Source organism: Haliaeetus leucocephalus, unplaced genomic scaffold (genome assembly GCF_000737465.1).
Source record: "Haliaeetus leucocephalus isolate CR32 unplaced genomic scaffold, Haliaeetus_leucocephalus-4.0 Scaffold168, whole genome shotgun sequence".
Taxonomy (NCBI): domain Eukaryota; kingdom Metazoa; phylum Chordata; class Aves; order Accipitriformes; family Accipitridae; genus Haliaeetus; species Haliaeetus leucocephalus.
In genome coordinates this window covers 820,992-839,091 of record NW_010972604.1, presented here as the reverse complement: position 1 = coordinate 839,091, position 18,100 = coordinate 820,992, and the positions used below count along the sequence as shown (strand labels likewise).

The 18,100-nt window shown below is 39.6% G+C and overlaps 1 protein-coding gene across 1 annotated transcript in view; it reads left to right on the top strand.

Moving 5' to 3' along the window:
- WDFY4 (WDFY family member 4) overlaps positions 1–18,100 on the top strand; it is a 139,929-nt gene that overhangs the window by 28,822 nt on the left and 93,007 nt on the right. The window contains exons 13-25 of the mRNA XM_010563521.1: positions 3,227–3,441; positions 4,427–4,530; positions 5,498–5,705; positions 5,981–6,057; positions 6,753–6,971; positions 7,975–8,159; positions 10,652–10,883; positions 12,930–13,081; positions 13,618–13,729; positions 13,843–14,033; positions 15,609–15,761; positions 16,195–16,268; positions 17,112–17,273. Of these exons, the coding sequence (XP_010561823.1) occupies positions 3,227–3,441; positions 4,427–4,530; positions 5,498–5,705; positions 5,981–6,057; positions 6,753–6,971; positions 7,975–8,159; positions 10,652–10,883; positions 12,930–13,081; positions 13,618–13,729; positions 13,843–14,033; positions 15,609–15,761; positions 16,195–16,268; positions 17,112–17,273 (2,084 nt within the window). The remainder of the gene's footprint in view (positions 1–3,226; positions 3,442–4,426; positions 4,531–5,497; positions 5,706–5,980; positions 6,058–6,752; positions 6,972–7,974; positions 8,160–10,651; positions 10,884–12,929; positions 13,082–13,617; positions 13,730–13,842; positions 14,034–15,608; positions 15,762–16,194; positions 16,269–17,111; positions 17,274–18,100) is intronic.

Sequence of the window (18,100 nt, the reverse complement as noted above, 5' to 3'; positions counted from 1 at the left end):
TCTTCGCTAAGCCTGATTACAGCACAACTTTTTTTTTTAAAGAAAATGAACAGCCTGTCTGCATGTTCTTTTCCAAGGTTATTTTTAGGCTTTTAGTAAGAAGTTTGCTTGTTCATTGATCAACCAACTTCTGAAGCTTTCACTGTTTATACAGACCAAGTAATTTTCTTCCTGTTTGTCCAACCCCACAACCTGCCCTTTTATTTGTCCTGTTTCTCTTGCTATTCACTTTCTCCTATAAAAGCAGTCAGTGTCTCTAAAGTTGCACTAAAATATTGGTAATGTACCCTGGATTGAAGGGATAGGAACTCTGCCAAGAATCCTTGGCTAACTATACTGAAGATCATTTTCTATTTTGTCTTGTTTTTTGTGCAATCGTATCATTTATAAGGTGGCACACAGAGACAGCTTTGCCTTCCTCTCAGGTGTCCGATGAACATCATATTACAGCACTGCACAGTAGCTTAGAAAAATGAGGAGACACTGCATTTGGCTAATACTGTGTGTGCGTGCGGGAAATACTGCAACTAATGTGATCTGGTGACCAAGAGGTCTGTCAGACCACCAGAATTAACAAAAGGATTCTTAAAATTACAAAGAGGTTTTGTTGCCTGGCTTCAAATGGTCAAGACTTACTAGTGTAATTTCTTTAGAAGGCAATAGTAACCCTGGTATTCATATGAGGAAAGCTCTGTAGCTTCTCTTATGCACATGGTATACCAAAGGGAGATATGAAAAGCCTGATGGATATGATATAATTTTTGTGGGGCATTTAAATAGGCCCTATCTAGCTCCATGTTTTTGGAAAAGTACAAACAGTTCACACAGTTCATAGAGCTTTTTTTCCCTGTCCACTTGCAAGGAGCGCATGAACCCAGGTTATTCTGTAACTTTGTAAAACCCAGTTATACATACTGTCAACAAAGGAAGTTTTGCTTGTTGAGGTCTGTGGGTGAATTTAATCAGCAAAATATTGTGGTAGAATGGGAATGTGCTTGCAGCTGGGAACTGTGCATCAGGAATTTGAGCTGTGATATATTTATGAATTATTTAATTTTGGTAACATCTTAAGGGAAAAAAAATGCACAGATGATTTTCAGAAGTGACTCAAACTTTCTATAGACAATGGGTTCTAAACTGATGGATGTCTAAGTTTTCTGTTGAAGGCATGATTTAAAATCCTGGGTCACTTGGAACTTTTTGAAAGTGCTACTTTTGATGCCTTGATTTCTTCATTAGTAAAACTAAATCTCTATCTTATGTTAAGAAGTTAATTCTAATTTTCTATGAAGGGCTGCTAGCTTTTCAAGTGAGAGGAGCTTTGAGATTGAAAAGTAAGTTTGCTTTTTGCAATTGCAGACAGAATTATTGCTGTATCATTCTTAAATCTGAAGAAATCACATCCCTTTGAAGTGAACCCACACTGCCAAAGGTTCAAAGTTCTTGCTCATCTGGAACATAGCATAATAATTTTGGAGATGAATAACAGTGAATTAAATTCAGCTACCAAGTTTTGAAACTGTGGGCTCTTAGGAGCAAGAATCTGGGAACTACTTAAGCAGATTGGACAAATTGTAAGGTGACATTTCGCCCTTAAGACTCTAATCTGAGGCAGAGCTGTGAGCCCAACTGCGTTCTAACTTGCACCTTCAATATCCTGATTCATGGTGCAAGTAGTGTGCGTTAGGAAAATCAATCCACGCATATAGAAACACACAGCCTGGTTTCCTGGCCACCATTAATATTACCACTAAAATCTCATTTTACTGGAACCAAGATCCATGAAAACAGCACATTTTATTCAAAACAAGGCAATACTGGTATTGACAAAAATGCTAAGCTAATGAAAACAATCAATTTTTTTGTATGCCATTATGCTTTTATTGGATTCATTTTGTTTCACTTAGTCAAGACCTGTGTCCTTCTCTGTTTTCTCATGGTTTTATACATCTAAATACTTTCCTGCATCCAGTCAAAAATGGACTAAAATAGTAATAAAAAGATACAAAAAGTTATAAGCAAAGCTTTGATACACTGTAGCAATAAGTGCCTCTCTGAAGAATAATGTACTTTGGTGGATGAGTTCTATATGTAATGAGATGCACAGTGAAACTTGTGTCACTGGGAATGAACAGTCATTCAGAAAAAAGAACATGTTATTCAAAGAACTCGCCCTTCAGATATCAAAAATAGTAGTTGAGTTTACAAAAACAACATGTAAGTTGCATTGGATGTGCTAGTATTATTGTCTAAGTGTTGCAGTTGGGGCTTTTGGTTGCTGAGCACTTTGAAAACAAATTGCTTGTTGGCTTTGAAATTGTCCTGTACTGGTTTTGTTTAGTCTGGATGCAAAAGAGCTGAATTCCTCTTTACTCTTAATGAGCTAGCTTATTCTGAATCCAGTGAAGTTGCTTCTCATTCATATTATAAAATCATATCCCAATGTCCTAATCTTCAAGTCTGTTCTTTTCTTTAAAAGTTTGCATAGATATTTCCTACAAGAATGTATGAGAAAGCCAAAGAGCTCTTGGGGGTAGAGAACACTTTATCTTTGTAAGATTAGTGTTTAAATATACGATGCACAGTTACTTTTGTGTGAAATCTAGTTAGGTCAATGGGGTAGGCTCCATTCCTAATTGGAAACAAATTGCTCTAAAGATAACTTATGAGAATTGAGATACTTCTTTAAGACCATTAAGAAGCAATAAAGTAAAGCTTCAACTCAGCAAAACATGTAGAGAAGTGTTTAAAATTAAGTAACTGTTTCATGATATTGCTAGATACAGTTTTGTTTAAGAACAGTGCTTTTAGAAGAGTAGAACCTGTCAGTATGACTCTGCATGTGCTTAATGTTACATATATTCTGAGTTACTGTGTTGGTCCTGAAGCTTATGCCTAATAACCTGCCTTTGGTGGTGGTCCCTTCTTTTGAATGACAGTGATTGCTCTCTTCCTTCAGTACCATAGTGCTGTGACAGGAAGGCTCAACTGTGGATGGCTGAGCACCTACTCAGGTGGATATATGCATACTGTTCAAGTGCAGAGCTTTATAGAACAGCCATGCAGTTGCACTTGAGCCTCTGGCCTTAGACGCTTCTTCTTTTCTGGGCCAGGTTTTTACATCCAGAGATTTGACAACTGGGGTGGGGAGGGGCTGGGGGGGGAATCAGTCACCATGTACTGTTTTAGTTCCAGCACACTGACTTCAGTTCTGTGTCCATTTCAGCTTTCACAGGAAATCCAATGTGCTGTGGTCGATCATATTCAGTTCCTGGTGAAGTCAGAGAAGAGTCGCCAGGTGATGTGCGGATCTGGTTTGCTGAGTACTGTCATAACTTCCTGTCAGGATGCCTTCTGCAATAAGAGCCATCCACTGCATCTGCCCCTCACTAGAGTGTTTGAGAAGCTTGCATCACAGGCTATTGAGCCAGATGTGTTAAGGTATCGGATTCTATCTAATGGAACCAATTTGCTTTAGTGGTGCAAATTTTTTGCAAAGTTCGTGTAATAATTGGATACTTCATGTAGTGCTCTAATTCAGCAAGACTCAGCCTTTTGTTTCAAGTCTCATTTAATACTACTTACATATTGATCACAGAATATATGTTTAAATGACTTACTGAAGATGGTATGAGTCTGTAGTGTTCTGCTGCATCATCTCTGCAGGGGTTGTAAAGCCATTTATGAATGGTAACTAATTAAGTAGTTGCAAAACAACTAGGGTTATTCTCTCCTGGTATTCATATGGAGAAGCTGTTTCCTGAAGAGCAAAAGTGACTTTCTCTTAGCTTGGATCCATGTCAATTATAAATGCAGAAATAAAAAGTGTAGTCTTGTTTCTCAGTCTCTGTTGTTTCTACTTTGAAAATGTACTTTCTTCTTTAATGCTAGCAAATGCTAGGCATGAGAGTACCTAATAGAGATCAGAGGGCAGATGAAGTTGGATATGCAGTGGACGACTGGATTTCTTTTACTCAAAAATTGAACAGAATTCTTAAAAAAAAAAAAAACCTCCAAAACCAAAACAAACAAATAAAAACCAAAAAAACCCAAAAAACCCCAAACCAAAATGAAAACAAAGAACCAAAACCCAACAACAACACCCCCCCCAAACCCCCATAGATTTTTTTTTCTGAAAAATTAGTAGTATTCAAAAGTATTGCTGAAGAAAAGAAATGTTTGATTTTTTTTTTCAATAGGAAAACCTTGAAAGGGGAAGTGTAAAGCAAAACAAATATTTGTGATGATATAATAGAAAACATTCTTCTGTTTTATTTGGGATGTCTTTAAAATTTGGTCTTCAATAAGAAAGTTGGTCTCCATAGGGCTGAGCTGTATTTGAATGGTTGCTATGACTCCAAATTGTCTGGCTTTATTGTTTTCCCTTTTTCAGTTGTTTTCTTCTTTTTTTTTTTTTTCATATGAGGCGATTTCTTTGGTTGGGAGGTGCTCCACCACTACCTTCCAGGCCCAGCACAAACAAGACTGAGGTCCTTTCATGTCAGGGGAGTGATTCAGCTTGGAATGAAGGTAAGCACACAATGAACAGTCTGTTGCTGATACAGTGGCTGGGTTATAGATGTCTCTGTAATGACAGGAAGCTGCTGTTGGAGTAGGTTGCTCCAAGACAGGCACAGTGAAGGTGGAGTATGCCTGGATGTTTTAGACTGGGTATTGCCCAGGTTGGGTGGTACTTGACCAACAGTGATCTAATGACCAGCAGAGATCAAATTATAATACATGTGCTGAAGCCAGATGCTGATATAGACTCAGACTTTGCTGGATCAGACATGGAAGTGGTCTATATAAATGCTAATCATATTCCACAAACCAAGGGGAGTGTCTCCTGGGTTTGCAGCATGTTTTCTCTGTGGTTTATATCTAGAAATAGAATAAAGATGTGAATAAGGAACACAGCTTTTTGTAATCCCTAGGATACCCTAGTAGTCTGCCGTGCTTATACAGGCCATTTTCCATCCAAGTCCTTTCTCTGTTCTAAGATATTTTGCAGGTGAAATGCTACAGTAGTAGTATTTGGTGCTTAAACTGTTCTCATGTCTATGAGACACCTGATACAGCACGGTACAAATTTGGGTCTTATGTTCTTTGCAGTCATTCTTCAGATCCTCTCCCACATGTTGGTTGTAACTATTCTGTTATGGCAGAATTGATTGGTCTGTGTATAAGAAAAATGGCACCAATGAGTCAGGAATCTTTTTTACTAGAGGTGAAATCTGGAGCTGCCTGAAGATGTGTCAGGAGGAAATATGGCTATCACTTCTGCAAGCTCATCTCTCCTGCCAGCGTCCCATTTTGAAATTCCTTCAGTGCAATATTTTTGTGTATTGCTGAGGATTTCTGCAGGCTGCTGAGGATGTGTTATTTGAAGAGCATGCAGCGCTGTTCTTAGCAGTGATGAATTGAACATGGGCAAAACCTGTGACTGAAAAAAGTATTGCAGGCACTGATCTGGTTAGGCATTATGTTGATCTTGTAGGTTCAGAAGAGGACATGGTGGACAATAAAACTGATCCTCAGACAGTTGTGCCTGTCAGCAGCTCTCCTTGGGTGTCTAAGGGATCTGCATTGGCACTCCAGACTGCAATGAGTCTCATTTCCATGACGTCACCTCGAAACTTCCAGCTCCGCAGCAATGCTTTGGCTCCATCGTTTGTGGAGTTTGACATGTCCATGGAAGGATACGGGTATTGATGCTGCTGCTTTTCTCTTTAGCTGCTCCGCAGTCTCGAAGCCCTTATTCTGGACACGGCAACTAATCACTTCTCTCTCCAACTTAGTCAGTCCTTGTGCCCTGTTGCTGCCTTCCTTCCAACAATGTTGCCAACCTATTTTGTTATTGTCTTCTTGCTGATAGCCTAGGGTCTGCCTTGCTACCATGTTTCTGCTGTATTAAGCCACTGCTGACCTTCAGGGATGATTTTATGTTTCTGATGAATGGGTGCTTTGCTTGCTTTTGTAGGTGTTTATACCTCCCTACCTTGGCCACTCTCATGGGACCCAGCGCAGAGCAGTCTGTCTCAGGAGGAATTGGCATGGGTAAGCACTTTGACTCACCTACAGGTTCCTGAAAGCACTGACTTTTCAGCCCCACTGAAAGTGTTCAACATTTCTAAGAAATGGCAGCAAATAAGCTGTGTATTTTAGTACACTTCTGTTTCTGTCTCCCAGTCCAGCTCTGAGCTGTATAATTCAGACTGCTCAATAAAATGCAGATCAGATGCAGCTTAATAGTGTGATGCATTAGCATTAACATTAACAATACAAATTTAAAGCAGGATGCTAAGAAAACAGTCTTAACAGGCAAAAGCCACCAGATTTTATGGTAATCTCCCACAGAAGGAATAGAAATTGCCACAACATGAAATGGGATTCTCCTATAGATCAATATCCTCTATTGGGTGAACTGGGAGATGGCTGTACCTTTTGCTTCCCGAATTTTGTGAACTTTCAGAACTTGTTTCTGTCTCAGTGCTTCCCAATTGATGAGGTCCATGGCATGGAGACCTAGTAGTCATTTCTCATCAGTCAATTTTAGGTCATTTATATATGTGCACACATTCATAAGTGCAGCCTTTATGATACTGAAGATAGGCAGTGAAATCTAATAGAACAGAACAGAAATTAAACCTCATATTCTAATGTTTGGGCTACAAATGAAACAGGAAGCAGTTTGCTAATGTCTGCACAGGAAAACCAATGTCCTTACTGCCTTTTTTGCTTCCTGCCTGCAGGCACCAGAATGTTCCCTCCCTCAGGTGGCCTGACACTCTCCTGCTGGTTTCTGGTTAGCAAGTTTGGTTTGGTGCACAACAGTCACCCACTCCGTTTCCTCACGGTCGTGAGGCACATGTCAAGAACAGAGCAAGAATTTGTTTGCTTTTCAGTAAACTTCTTCCCACAGGACCTTTCTTTGGTAATTTCCACGGAAGAAGTGGAATTCCAGCCGCTTGGTAAGGCTCTTCTCAGTCAAGCTGCAGTGCTGTGTCCTCTGATTACCTGGAATTTTTCATTAACAAATTGCCTCTTCTTATAAGTAGTCAGGACATTAATGAGACTTTTTACCTCTTCAGTTTTCTTCTGGCAGCCTGTTGTGACTCTAATTCTTGGTCATATTTCAGTTTTAAGTTTGCTGTAGGCATTGAGAATTATTCTGTGGCCTGCAATATGTGATAAAACTTAGACATCTTCTAAGGAAAACTTTTGAATGTCAAGTTATATGGTTGTGTGCAGTTGTGGAGACTGGACTTGAACCAGCTGGTACCTGCCTGTTCTGTATGGCAGTAGGCAGGTTTGGAGAGTAGGACTGAGGAGTTTGGGAGTGATCTAGCTTCATAATCAAACAGTTCATTTCATCTCCTCACTTTTAGAATGTTTTCCGTCATGTCAGCCTATTAATCTTTTTTCCTTGTTGACATTTATCCCTTTCTCCTTACTGAGTACAGTAGGTACTTCAAATGTGAATGTGATTGAACATTGCAGAGGAGGTTGGGAACGGAGTGGGAATAGTAGCTGGAATTTTTCATGCACAGCTGACATTGTGTGAGTCCTCTGATTCCCTTAGATGATGTTAAAAAACCCAGCTTGCCTCTTTTCATAAAAGCTACAAATTAATGTACAGAGTTTTATCATCTCATGAATTTGCTAGGAATTTTTTTTGTCAGCTAACTCAGTGAATATCCTGAGGGGTTCGCCTCTCAGAGAATATCTTGGCCTTGTCCTAGTTCAGTCTAGTTTTGCAGCATTGAGGTAGCTAGCAGGTGTTGAGAATTGTGTAAGTCTCAGATCCTTATAACAGACCTTCAGGGAATGTTTTAAAGACATTGAACTGAACAGCACCAAATCACTCTATACCCACAGAGTATCATGTTCTTTGTGTTACATTTGATAATTGTGTTCCAGAGGCAGGGGAAGGTGAGAGACTTGCTGTTGACTGCCCTGTTTTTGCTCTTACAGATATCATGGAACCTGAGGGTGAGATCATAAATCCCTCCCCATTTCCAGGGCAAGTCCAGTTTGGCTGTGGCAAGCTGCTGGTCACTGGCCAGTGGCATCATCTCACAGTGACAGTTGCTAAGGAAGCAAAGAAGAACTGCATTGTGTCAGCTTATATAAATGGTCAGATGCTTGGCTCTGCAAAGGTAAAGGCTCTCTACATAGATCTTGTGCCTGACATTTGCCTTTCATTGTTTTTAATTTTCATCTCCCTATGCACATACCATGACTTTTCAGTATTAATCTGAGAGACTCAAAGCATGGTGATTTGCGTATATAACGTGTGCCACTCTGTGCTGAGCATGAGTTGAGTCAGAAATGCATACAAAGCAGGGTGTATTTCTGCTGCTTTTCAGAAATATGTTATCAACTTATACTGATGCTTTGAACTAGTTCCCCACTCTCCCCTCAGCATGCAGATAACCAGGGCAATTTTGAGTGGTGACACTCACCTGAGAGTTGGGGTTATCTAGTTTGCAGGTAGCTCAGGGTTATGTTGATGAAATTCAGTTGCACTCTTAGGCCAAAATTTTCTGAATTGACTTGTGATTTTGAGGATCTCTCAGGTAACATCTGAGATTTTCAGAAGTTGTCAGCTACAAAAAGTACATCACATTAAGGTGTGACCAGAGAAGCCTAAACCAAAGGTGCTTTGGATTTAGGCTAAAACCTGCAAAGGTGATGAGTTACATAGGGAGCCTCCAGTTTTTTGAAGAAAAGCCTGGAAAAGCAGAAAGGTCACAGAAAAATAAGCTTCTGTGACTGGCCAGCTCTTTGCAAGAATCCTAAGATGGATGGAGTTTCCTCAAGCATCTTCCATGGGCATATTTCAAGCTGTCCTCTTCCTGTTGCACCCGTTGAACAATCAGCTGATGAGTGAGTGACCTTTTTCCCACTGGCACTCTAAGCATTCAGGAATAGATAGATGTTTCTCCAGGTTAGTTGTTCAGTGTGTGAGACAGCTCTTCAATTAAAATAATGCTTCTTTTTCAATTTAATAGAAATGAAATGTTTCATTTAGGATAAATTTATAAATCTCAGTGATATCAACTCACGAGTTCATTGCAAATATTGGTGTAGCTAATATTACCCCTAATGTGCCGTTTCTTATGATCATCTTGTTGCATCAGAGTTGGTTCTCACATAGTGAATTTCTCAGGTTGCATGAGATACCATGACAGAGCAATAGAAATGGACCTGAAGGGTTCATAATCTACAGAATAAATGAGAAGAGCCCCTGGTTTATCTTATCATTATCATCATGCTCCTCGTTTTGAAGCTAATCTCAAATTATTTGTGAAATTTGATTTTTGGATTTTGAATTCTCCAGGCTGGCAATGTTGAAAATGCAGCTTATTTCTATTGCAGCTTTGCTTGGTGTGGTGTTTTTTTCGTTTTGTTTTTTAGTAGAATCCTTTTATTAATTGAAATTTGTAACCTCGGTCTCTTCCTTCTTGTTCCCATATTTCAAATCAATCTCAACACATGCAAAGCTCACTTGTGTGTTTTATACTTGCCTTGTAAAAACAACCTGTTTAATTCCAAATATTCTCTTTCCCATACTTGAGAAAAATGATCTGTCTTCTAAATGCCTTTTGGGACCTATATCCATTTCAAGAATGAAAATTTAATTTAATTTGCCTTCCTTCAAATGAGACTGAAAGTCATCAATAAAACTAGGCCTAAGCATTGCAATTGATTAAAGAATTCAGAGCAAATGTGTTTAATATACAGTGAAACAGCTCATAATAAATAAAACAAGCCTTTAGTAAATAAAAGATTGTCCCAGTGCTGGGGTCTCTGACATGATGCAAGCCTTCATCTCGATGCGTACAGTGAAGAAAAGATTGTGTAAGAATTAGAATTGTACAAGGGTTGTTAACAATACAAAAAGCTATTTTTGGGTGGTGGATCCAGGGGGTGGGGATGGGGGTTACTGTGTTGCATCAAGCCTCGGTTCCCGAGTATTTGTTCACTCGGGTATCAAGTCCTGCTTCCTAATATTGATCAGCCCTGTCTTCTACATCTCAGTAGTCAGAGATCAGTAAATAATAGGAGTCTCTCATCCTAATAGGAAATAGTTAAAGGCAGGGCTAAGCCCTGAAGTACAATATAGTTTCTCTCTACCAAAAAAATTCCAACTACTTCCTGTTAGAGCTGTCTACGTATAAATAAAATAAGAGACTTAAATTAAGAGTCTGAATCCTTATTCTAATACCAAAAATAAATGGTCCAATTTCCTAAACTATGTCACTTTCACTGAAGCTAGCTGATGCACTAGGTGCCTAGTACAAAGTGTGATCTGTAACTTGGCTTTCTGTGTTGAAAGTCACAGTCTGAGTTACGAAGTTTAGAACAGGAAGAATAAGTCTGGGGTGAAGACAGGGTTTTTCTTTGCCAAAACTTGAAATGATTTTGACTCTGTTTTTTGAACAAAAAGTAGACTTGAACTTTTGAAAATGCTTATGTTTGTGACACTTCTGAGAGTCCAGTTTCTAAACAGTAGTTGATAATTGTGTTGCATAGCTGACTGAGACTTCATTGAGGAAAGGGGTGGCAGGCAGTACTTTCTGGGGACAAGACCGTAAGGCATCCTGAGTGTATTTGGTCCCCTCAGTGAATTCTTCTTCTGTTGCAGATGCAGTATCTCCAGCCCTTACCAGGTAGCTGTATTTCCATGGAACCCTCTTCCTTTATTGATGTCTATGGGTACATAGCTACTCCTCGAATTTGGAAACAGAAGTCCTCCTTGACCTGGCGCCTTGGTCCTACATACTTGTTTGAAGAAGCCATCTCTGTGGAAACCATGGAGGTGATTAATAAGCTTGGCCCACAGTATTGTAGCAATTTCCAAGCAGTACAGCTTCAAGGTATGTGATAATTCTCATATCCACCTCTATTTGTTTGTCAGGGCAATGCTCTTTTTATTCTTATAATCTACTATTAGTATTCCAACTGAGACTAGACCTTGCTCTAAAAGCCTGGAACTCTGCGTTACTGAGCATTGTACAAGATTGTAATAAGATACCATGAGGATCTTTTAACATACTGTGAATTGTGCAGAAAAAGGGCAGGAATCAGGCAGCAGAGACAGCTGGAGAGTAAAGAGGGATAACATGTCCTTGAGGAGATGTAAGATTGCAATTTCTATTGGACAAACGTTAAAGCAGCAGCTTTAACTGCGACGTTTTGCATTTATGGCCCTACAGAAAAAACACAGCAGGAAAAGAAGCATCGTCTTTAATTGCAAATGCCTGCAGAGTAAGAAAGAGCACAGGGGAGAGAGGGGTAGGGGAATAAGTTGCATTCCATTTAATGAAGAGGCTTTTTAACTAAAGTATACTGTTAGCTTCAATTATTAAACAGGCAGACAAAACATTTCAGTTATTGATTACTGTTCATTCAACAAGTAGCGCATTCACCTCTGTACTAGAGCTTGGGATGAAATGGGATGGTCATCTCCCATTTGAAAAGAGCAGAATAATCTCATCTGGTGATGCTTCAGCCTAAAGCAAAGTGAAAAGCCTGGCTGAAAGTACTCCTTCAGAATGCTGTCTATCTAGACAAAAACACCCCCAAAACCTCAAAGTCAAGCATGGGAAGGGGTTGTTGAAAGAGAAGTTATATCAAAATGCAGCCCTAAAATAAAAATATTAGCAATAGAAGTCAGAAGGATTTGATTTTTGAAGTGTTGAGTCTTTATAAAGTCTGGGGTGCTTGTTCTCTGCACACTGGTCGTCCCAGTTGGACTTTAGTACTAATCATGGATTGTGGCTATCTGACTCTAGTCATGCCCTGATGCAGGGAAATTACAGGGCACCATACAAGATGTGATCTTATCATTGTGAAATGATCTCTCTCTCTCTCTCTTTTCCTACTCCCCTGCCTCTTTTTTGGGGGTTAGAAGGTGGGCAGGGAGGGGATGTGGTACCTAACATCTCCCTATTCCATCAAAACACTCAAAGTAACTTTTCTAATGGAAATTTTGACTTTAAAAAGTTTCAGCACAAACCCCCCAAATATTATAGTTTATTCCTTAAAGGGGATTTATGATCTTGTTGCAAACAGCAATTTGAATTGTTTCAGCAGTGTTGTGTCCCATCTCACGAGTATCTCATTGCTTCTCATTAATCAGCAGCAGATGTGTGGAGGCTTAGCCATAAGTCCATGTCCTACTGGAAGGAAAAAAGGTGACACAGTCTTGGGGCATTTACTTCTAGTTAATCTTCATGCAGAATATGTGCTAATTCTTTTTGCCTATAAGGGCTGTGTCACCAGCATTAGTAAACAGTTTCATAAATCAACTGTTTTCCCAGACTATAAAATTGTCAAAAATACAAGATTTTTTTTAGAAAAAGGTACACATAGTTTTTCCAAGTGCAAGCAAGAATAGAAAATTCTCTAAAGAAAAACATGTGAGAATTTCATGCAAACATTAAACTGCTGAACCTGGTACTTTTTAGAAGCTTCCCATATGTTGTGAGTTGGCAACTCTAAACTTTTGCCTCTGTCCTTTTTCTTCCACATGAATCCTTGCTCCTGGTACCCTTGAGAAAGCTCCCAGTAACATGGAAGGTCTCTGAAATGTTTTCTCTGCCCAGAAAGTTTGTTTATATTGTGTGGACAGAAAAGGTTTATTCTGGACTTTTCTGAGCTTCGTGAGATACTGGGAGAGGATGTAGGATCTACACAAAGCAGTAACCAGAGGAGATAAGCCAAGCACATCACCTATTGATGCTTATGCTGGCAAGCTGCCAGGGACTGTGTTGCATAGGCTGAGGGCTTTTTTCTGATTATAGTTAAGTCAAAATCAAATTCCTATCTAAACTTTGGTTTCCTCTAGTTATTTTTCATCTTCCTTTTGCATGTTGAGCATGCAAAGTTCTTCCAGAGGTTTATAGTCTCTCTTGTTTTAGGTGAGGAGCAGTACAGCGATCATAATCGTACACCTCTGGTGGCAGAAGAGAAGATTTCTTTTGGAATCAATGCCATGTGTTCATCTCTCACTACAGTCCAAGATATAAAGAGCTCCTACAATGAAGTGGATGGCCGACTGATTGCCAAAGAGGTCACAAATTTCCCTCATTTGTATCGAACATCTGTTCTCTTGTTTCTGAGTGGTTTCCTGGAGCAAAGTTTGTGACTTTGTCTTAGTTGCGTACCTTCTGTGACTTTTTTTTCCCATCTTCTCTTTCCATTTCTTAACTCTATTCTTAGTTTTGTTTTCATCTGTGGAGAGGAATAGACTGGATAGTGTGAGCACAGTGTTAAAAGACTTTCTTGAAACAGCAACAGAAGCCATAGTTTTCAGGTCTAATGATAATTTGTTTCAGTCTGTGATTTATTAATGCCTTCAGAATGACCTTTCACATGCTATTCTCGCATTCTTGCCAATGCCAGGCCTACTGACATGTCAAAGTAATGGGGCTGTAGGATATTTCAGGTGGGTGAATATTTGCCCTAACAATCAACTTTGAAGGAAAAATAATGTTTTTCATAGTCTAAAGGTAACAAAATAATCTTAAGTATTAGAGCATCTGCTTGTTACTTTTGTCTCCCCAATACTACCTCATTTTTTCCTAGGATGTCTTTTATCTGTTTTAGATTGGGATTAGCTCTCGGGACAGTTCAACTCCAATATTCCTAGCTAAGAATATTGCTGGACACCTCTCAGGTTCCTTGCGGACTATTGGGTCAGTTGCTGTGGGCCAATACGGTAAATGCACTATACCTTAATGTTTCGTACTTTTTAAGAGTTGGGCCTTTCTCTGCCCAATAACAGATTTAGTCCATGTAACTTCCTGGTAGAGTAACACTGCAATTTCCTAGGGGTAAGAGTGTTCCAGTCTTCTCCGGCAGCTACTAGCCTGAACTTTATTGGAGGTCCTGCCATTCTGCTGGGTCTCATTGCTATGGCCCGTGATGACCACACCATGTATGCAGCTGTCAAAGTCCTGAACTCCATCCTGAACAGTAGCCCAATGAGTGAAAAATTGATGAGGCACATGCATGGATACCAGGTAGATACTCTTTTGTTCATTCATTCTGGTTATAGTCTTTCCCTTGGAGAACCTTATCCCAAAACCTATCAATGGCAAAAAACCAAACATATCCTGGCTATTAGCACTTACAATTGGAACTTTGTAAGTTATGTGATCTTTGAGAGGGGGATATAGGGTAGTGCTGTAAATCCTGTGCTTACAGTCTCTGGGAACCTCTATAAGAGTATATCTGCTGATGGGAAGGTGAGGACAGATGCCTCTTAGTCAGATGTGATAAACAATTAAGCCAGTGCAGCAGATTTGTGAGTTGACCCAGCCTTCACCTTTTACCAACACAGTTGATCCCTCCCACAAGAGACCACTTCACAGACAGGGCTGCTTCCTCCCCTTGGCTCATCCAGCCTAAGATTCCTCTTTACAGACTGCCCAGTCTAGGGCTGACAATGAATTCCTATGGCTAAGTCTTCACTGTGTGTTAGGAATGGTGCTGATATAAATAAGTGTTGTCTGGATTTCATTGATTAGGTCTGTCCTGAATTCATCTTTCAAACCTGAAAGCTGTGCAGACTGAAGAGTTTGGTTGTATTTAAGCACTATATACGTAATATTGGATGGGTTAAGTCTCAAGTGTGATGTTTCAGTTCAGTATCATTTACTTTATGCTGTGTAGGCTAAGCGGAGTCTTATGGAACAGAGAAGACTCTTTAACAGAGATGGTTCCAAACAAGACTCTTAACTTTAGGGCTTCATGAATGATTTATTATAAAGTTTCCATTTTCCCAATTTGTGAATTGTTCATAAATTGATCCTGATTCATATGAATATATTTATCATACTTAGATATTGCTTGCCCAATCCTTTCTTGTAGGTGAATGCCAGCCTTTAGACTGTGTACAAGCTGTTCCTTTTGACTTTGTGCTAAATAGTGTTCTTTCCATGTGACAGATCATCATGTTACAATGAAGTGGTTTTGCTGTTTGTTTGGATGTCTGAACCTTTTTTTTTTTTAAACAACCAACTAATAAAAACGTGTCTTGATATGTATTTTTAAATAAATATATTCCTCCTAAGCTATTAAGAATGTGGTGACTTTCTGAACATTTTTCTCACCGTACCAAGAATTCATTGAATAATCAAAAACAGACTCAGTTGAGAAACTGGTAATGTTTCATACCAATGTCTTTCATTTGAAGAGGTCAACATTAATTTTTTTGTGTTAAACTAACTCCATTTGCAAGGAACTAAGAATACATCCATGAATAGTATAGAAAACCTACTGTGGTTATTTACAATTATATTTGTATGTTGCTTTTTGTAAATTCCATTCGACATAATATGGCATGTATTTTGCTCCTGTTCAATGCCACAGAGTTGTGAAACTCCTTCAAAGACTTACCCTTTCACTTACTGCACAAAATTTTATGCCTGGACTGAAATCTTCAGTTTCTTCATGATGCTTGGGTAAGGTGTATGACTACTACAGCCAATTAAACTGTGCATTTGTCTTGAATTAAAAAATAGTGTTATATGTTAGTTTATAAATACAGATTTATACTCGCCAGATACTTAATAAGTCTTTTTTTTTTTTTTCAGTTGCTGACCTATCTATTGAAGAGGAAGACACAGCTGTTAAACAACAGGATTTTACAGTTAATGTTTTCCCTAGTGGGCACAGCTGAGCTTGGCTTTGAGTCTTCAGTCATAAAAAATTACAGTGCATTCGAGTATGTTCTCTGCAACTTTGAGGTAAAACTGTTGATGTTACTTTGTGGGTTTGGCTGTATTAACGATGGCTTTATAGTATGAGGTTTGGTTTGTTCACAGTACCTCCTGGATACAATATTTTGGATGGGGTGGTGTGTGGTGATTTTCCACACTGTAGCTCACCTGGGGAGGTGGTAGCTCCTGGAATGGCAGGTCCTCTGTCACCATGGCTCCCCACTGTGCCCTGGTGCTGTTTCTGGAGTGCTCCTGCAGATCCTGAGGGCCTGCTTCTCAGGGCTAGCTCAGGAGCAGCAACTCCTCACACTGACAGGGATTTCTCAGTGCCTGCAGGTTGACATTGCAGAGTTTATGATGTTATCCTCCCTGAATTACTTGTAACTGTTTCTCTGCCACAGGTTGCTGTCCTCTCAGCTCATCAGGAGCAGTAAAACCTCTGCTTTCCTTTGTCTTTCAGCTTTGGATGAAAGCACCAGAAAATCTTGACCTTGCTCTTTTTTCACATCTTGTGGAGATCTTGCAGTCCTCCAGGTATACAAGCTAGTGTTTGAATCAGAAACATGTCATACAAGCTCATCTGTAACCTGAAGCTGGAACTGCGAGGTGGATATGAAGGGTCCAATCCCTAGTTGGAATCAGTGGACTCTGGGAGTGAATCATTCCTATATTGTTCTTTCAAGGCTGGAGTTAGTGATTTGATCGGCCACTGAGATGACTGTGGGGCCAGATGGGGAAAAGCTGTCTGGTGACCTGGTTCACATGGAACCACTGCTGTACAATGAAAGTTTAAATGTCTGCTGGGGAGGGGAAATACGAATGTTTGAACTGAGTATGAAATAATTAAAAAAAAAAAGTTGTAGTTGAAGTTGTTTTTAAAACCAAAATACAACCCAGGAAGACTTTTTTATAACGGTATACTTTCTTAATCAGCTGTACTAGAGTTAAATGTTATCTGAAGAGACATAGCATGGCAGAGGGCCTGAACAGAGCAGGATGCTAGATTCCTTCTTATTGGTACTAGAAAGCTCTATGCAGATGTGTCTGGTGTCGCTTACTGAGTTTTACAGCAATAGCATTTATTACCACCAACTCACTGCTTGAAAATTCAATAATGTTGTTTTCTTTGAACTCACTGAAATGCAGCAGTTTCCAGGGGAGAGGGCAGATGGGAAGGGTAGAGAACACACAAAGAAGTCTTCAGATCTCCATTACTGACACATATTCAATTTGTCTGACAGTGTTTGAAATGCCAAGGCAACATTAGAAGCCAAAGGTGCAAAGTATCAGTGCAACCTGAGAATCCTTTTAGCTGAAACCCAGCAAATTTGGTTCTTTCCAGTAAAAGCTTTTAATAGTCCCTGTGCTTTTTTACAGAGATGGATGTCAGAATGCTGCAGTTGCCTACCAGGTGCAAATGGTGCCCAAGCTCATTTTCCTCTTCAATGACCCTGAAATCAGTAACTCCAGGATCACTGTGGCCTGCACTATTCTCTCCCATCTGTTGCAAGGGTACTTTAACACAAGAGATGTTCTCAGGTAACCTTCAAATCTATAGCTTTTTCTCAGTTTGTAGATGAACTATATTCTTGCCAGTGTTGGAGAGATCTCTATAGTAGAACTTCCCTCACCTCATCTTTGGTAGGAGCCCCCAGATCTTTGACAATTGCAGGATCCCCGCTGATAAAAAACTCTTTCATGCCTTCAAAACAGAGTTCAGTCCAACCTTATATTTGTGTGAAGATGGGTTGGGTGATGGCCTTTACAATGATGGCACAAACAGCTCTGCTGCTATGACTGGGACTACTCAAAGTCTGTACTTAATATTTGGTTTCATTAAATCCTGGCCCTAAAGTATTGCAATCGCTATAGTATTGCAACTTGGCCCCAGTCAACTATGTACCTAATCTTGTTGGTTTGGCTTATATCCCAGTAACTATCCTTTTTGTTTGTGAATTTCAACCAGTTAAGGTATCTTAGTCAGGATTTCATGAAGCAAAGAATTTAAATCCTTGTTTGCTTTCCACAGAATGTAAGCGCTGCTCCATTTTATATTCCCAGCCTAGTTGCATCAGCCTGTAGCCTGTAAACTGAGGAAAGTCCACACAGTGCTGTCTACAGCCACCTAACTCCAGGGAAATGCACTGCACAGATGACAGCTCTGTTTTTAAAACCCTTTGTCCAAATAAAAGATAGAAACAGAGTTGCATGTCAAATCTGTGGTCTTTGCAGTCAGCCTTTAGCTCTGTTGGAGAGTACAAACACCTCGAGTAGCTTCAGTGGTTTAAGCTAATATGTGAACGTACTGCTTGCCAGCTGTTTTGTGGGCTTACATGCACATATGTTCCTACCTTGGGCTTATATGA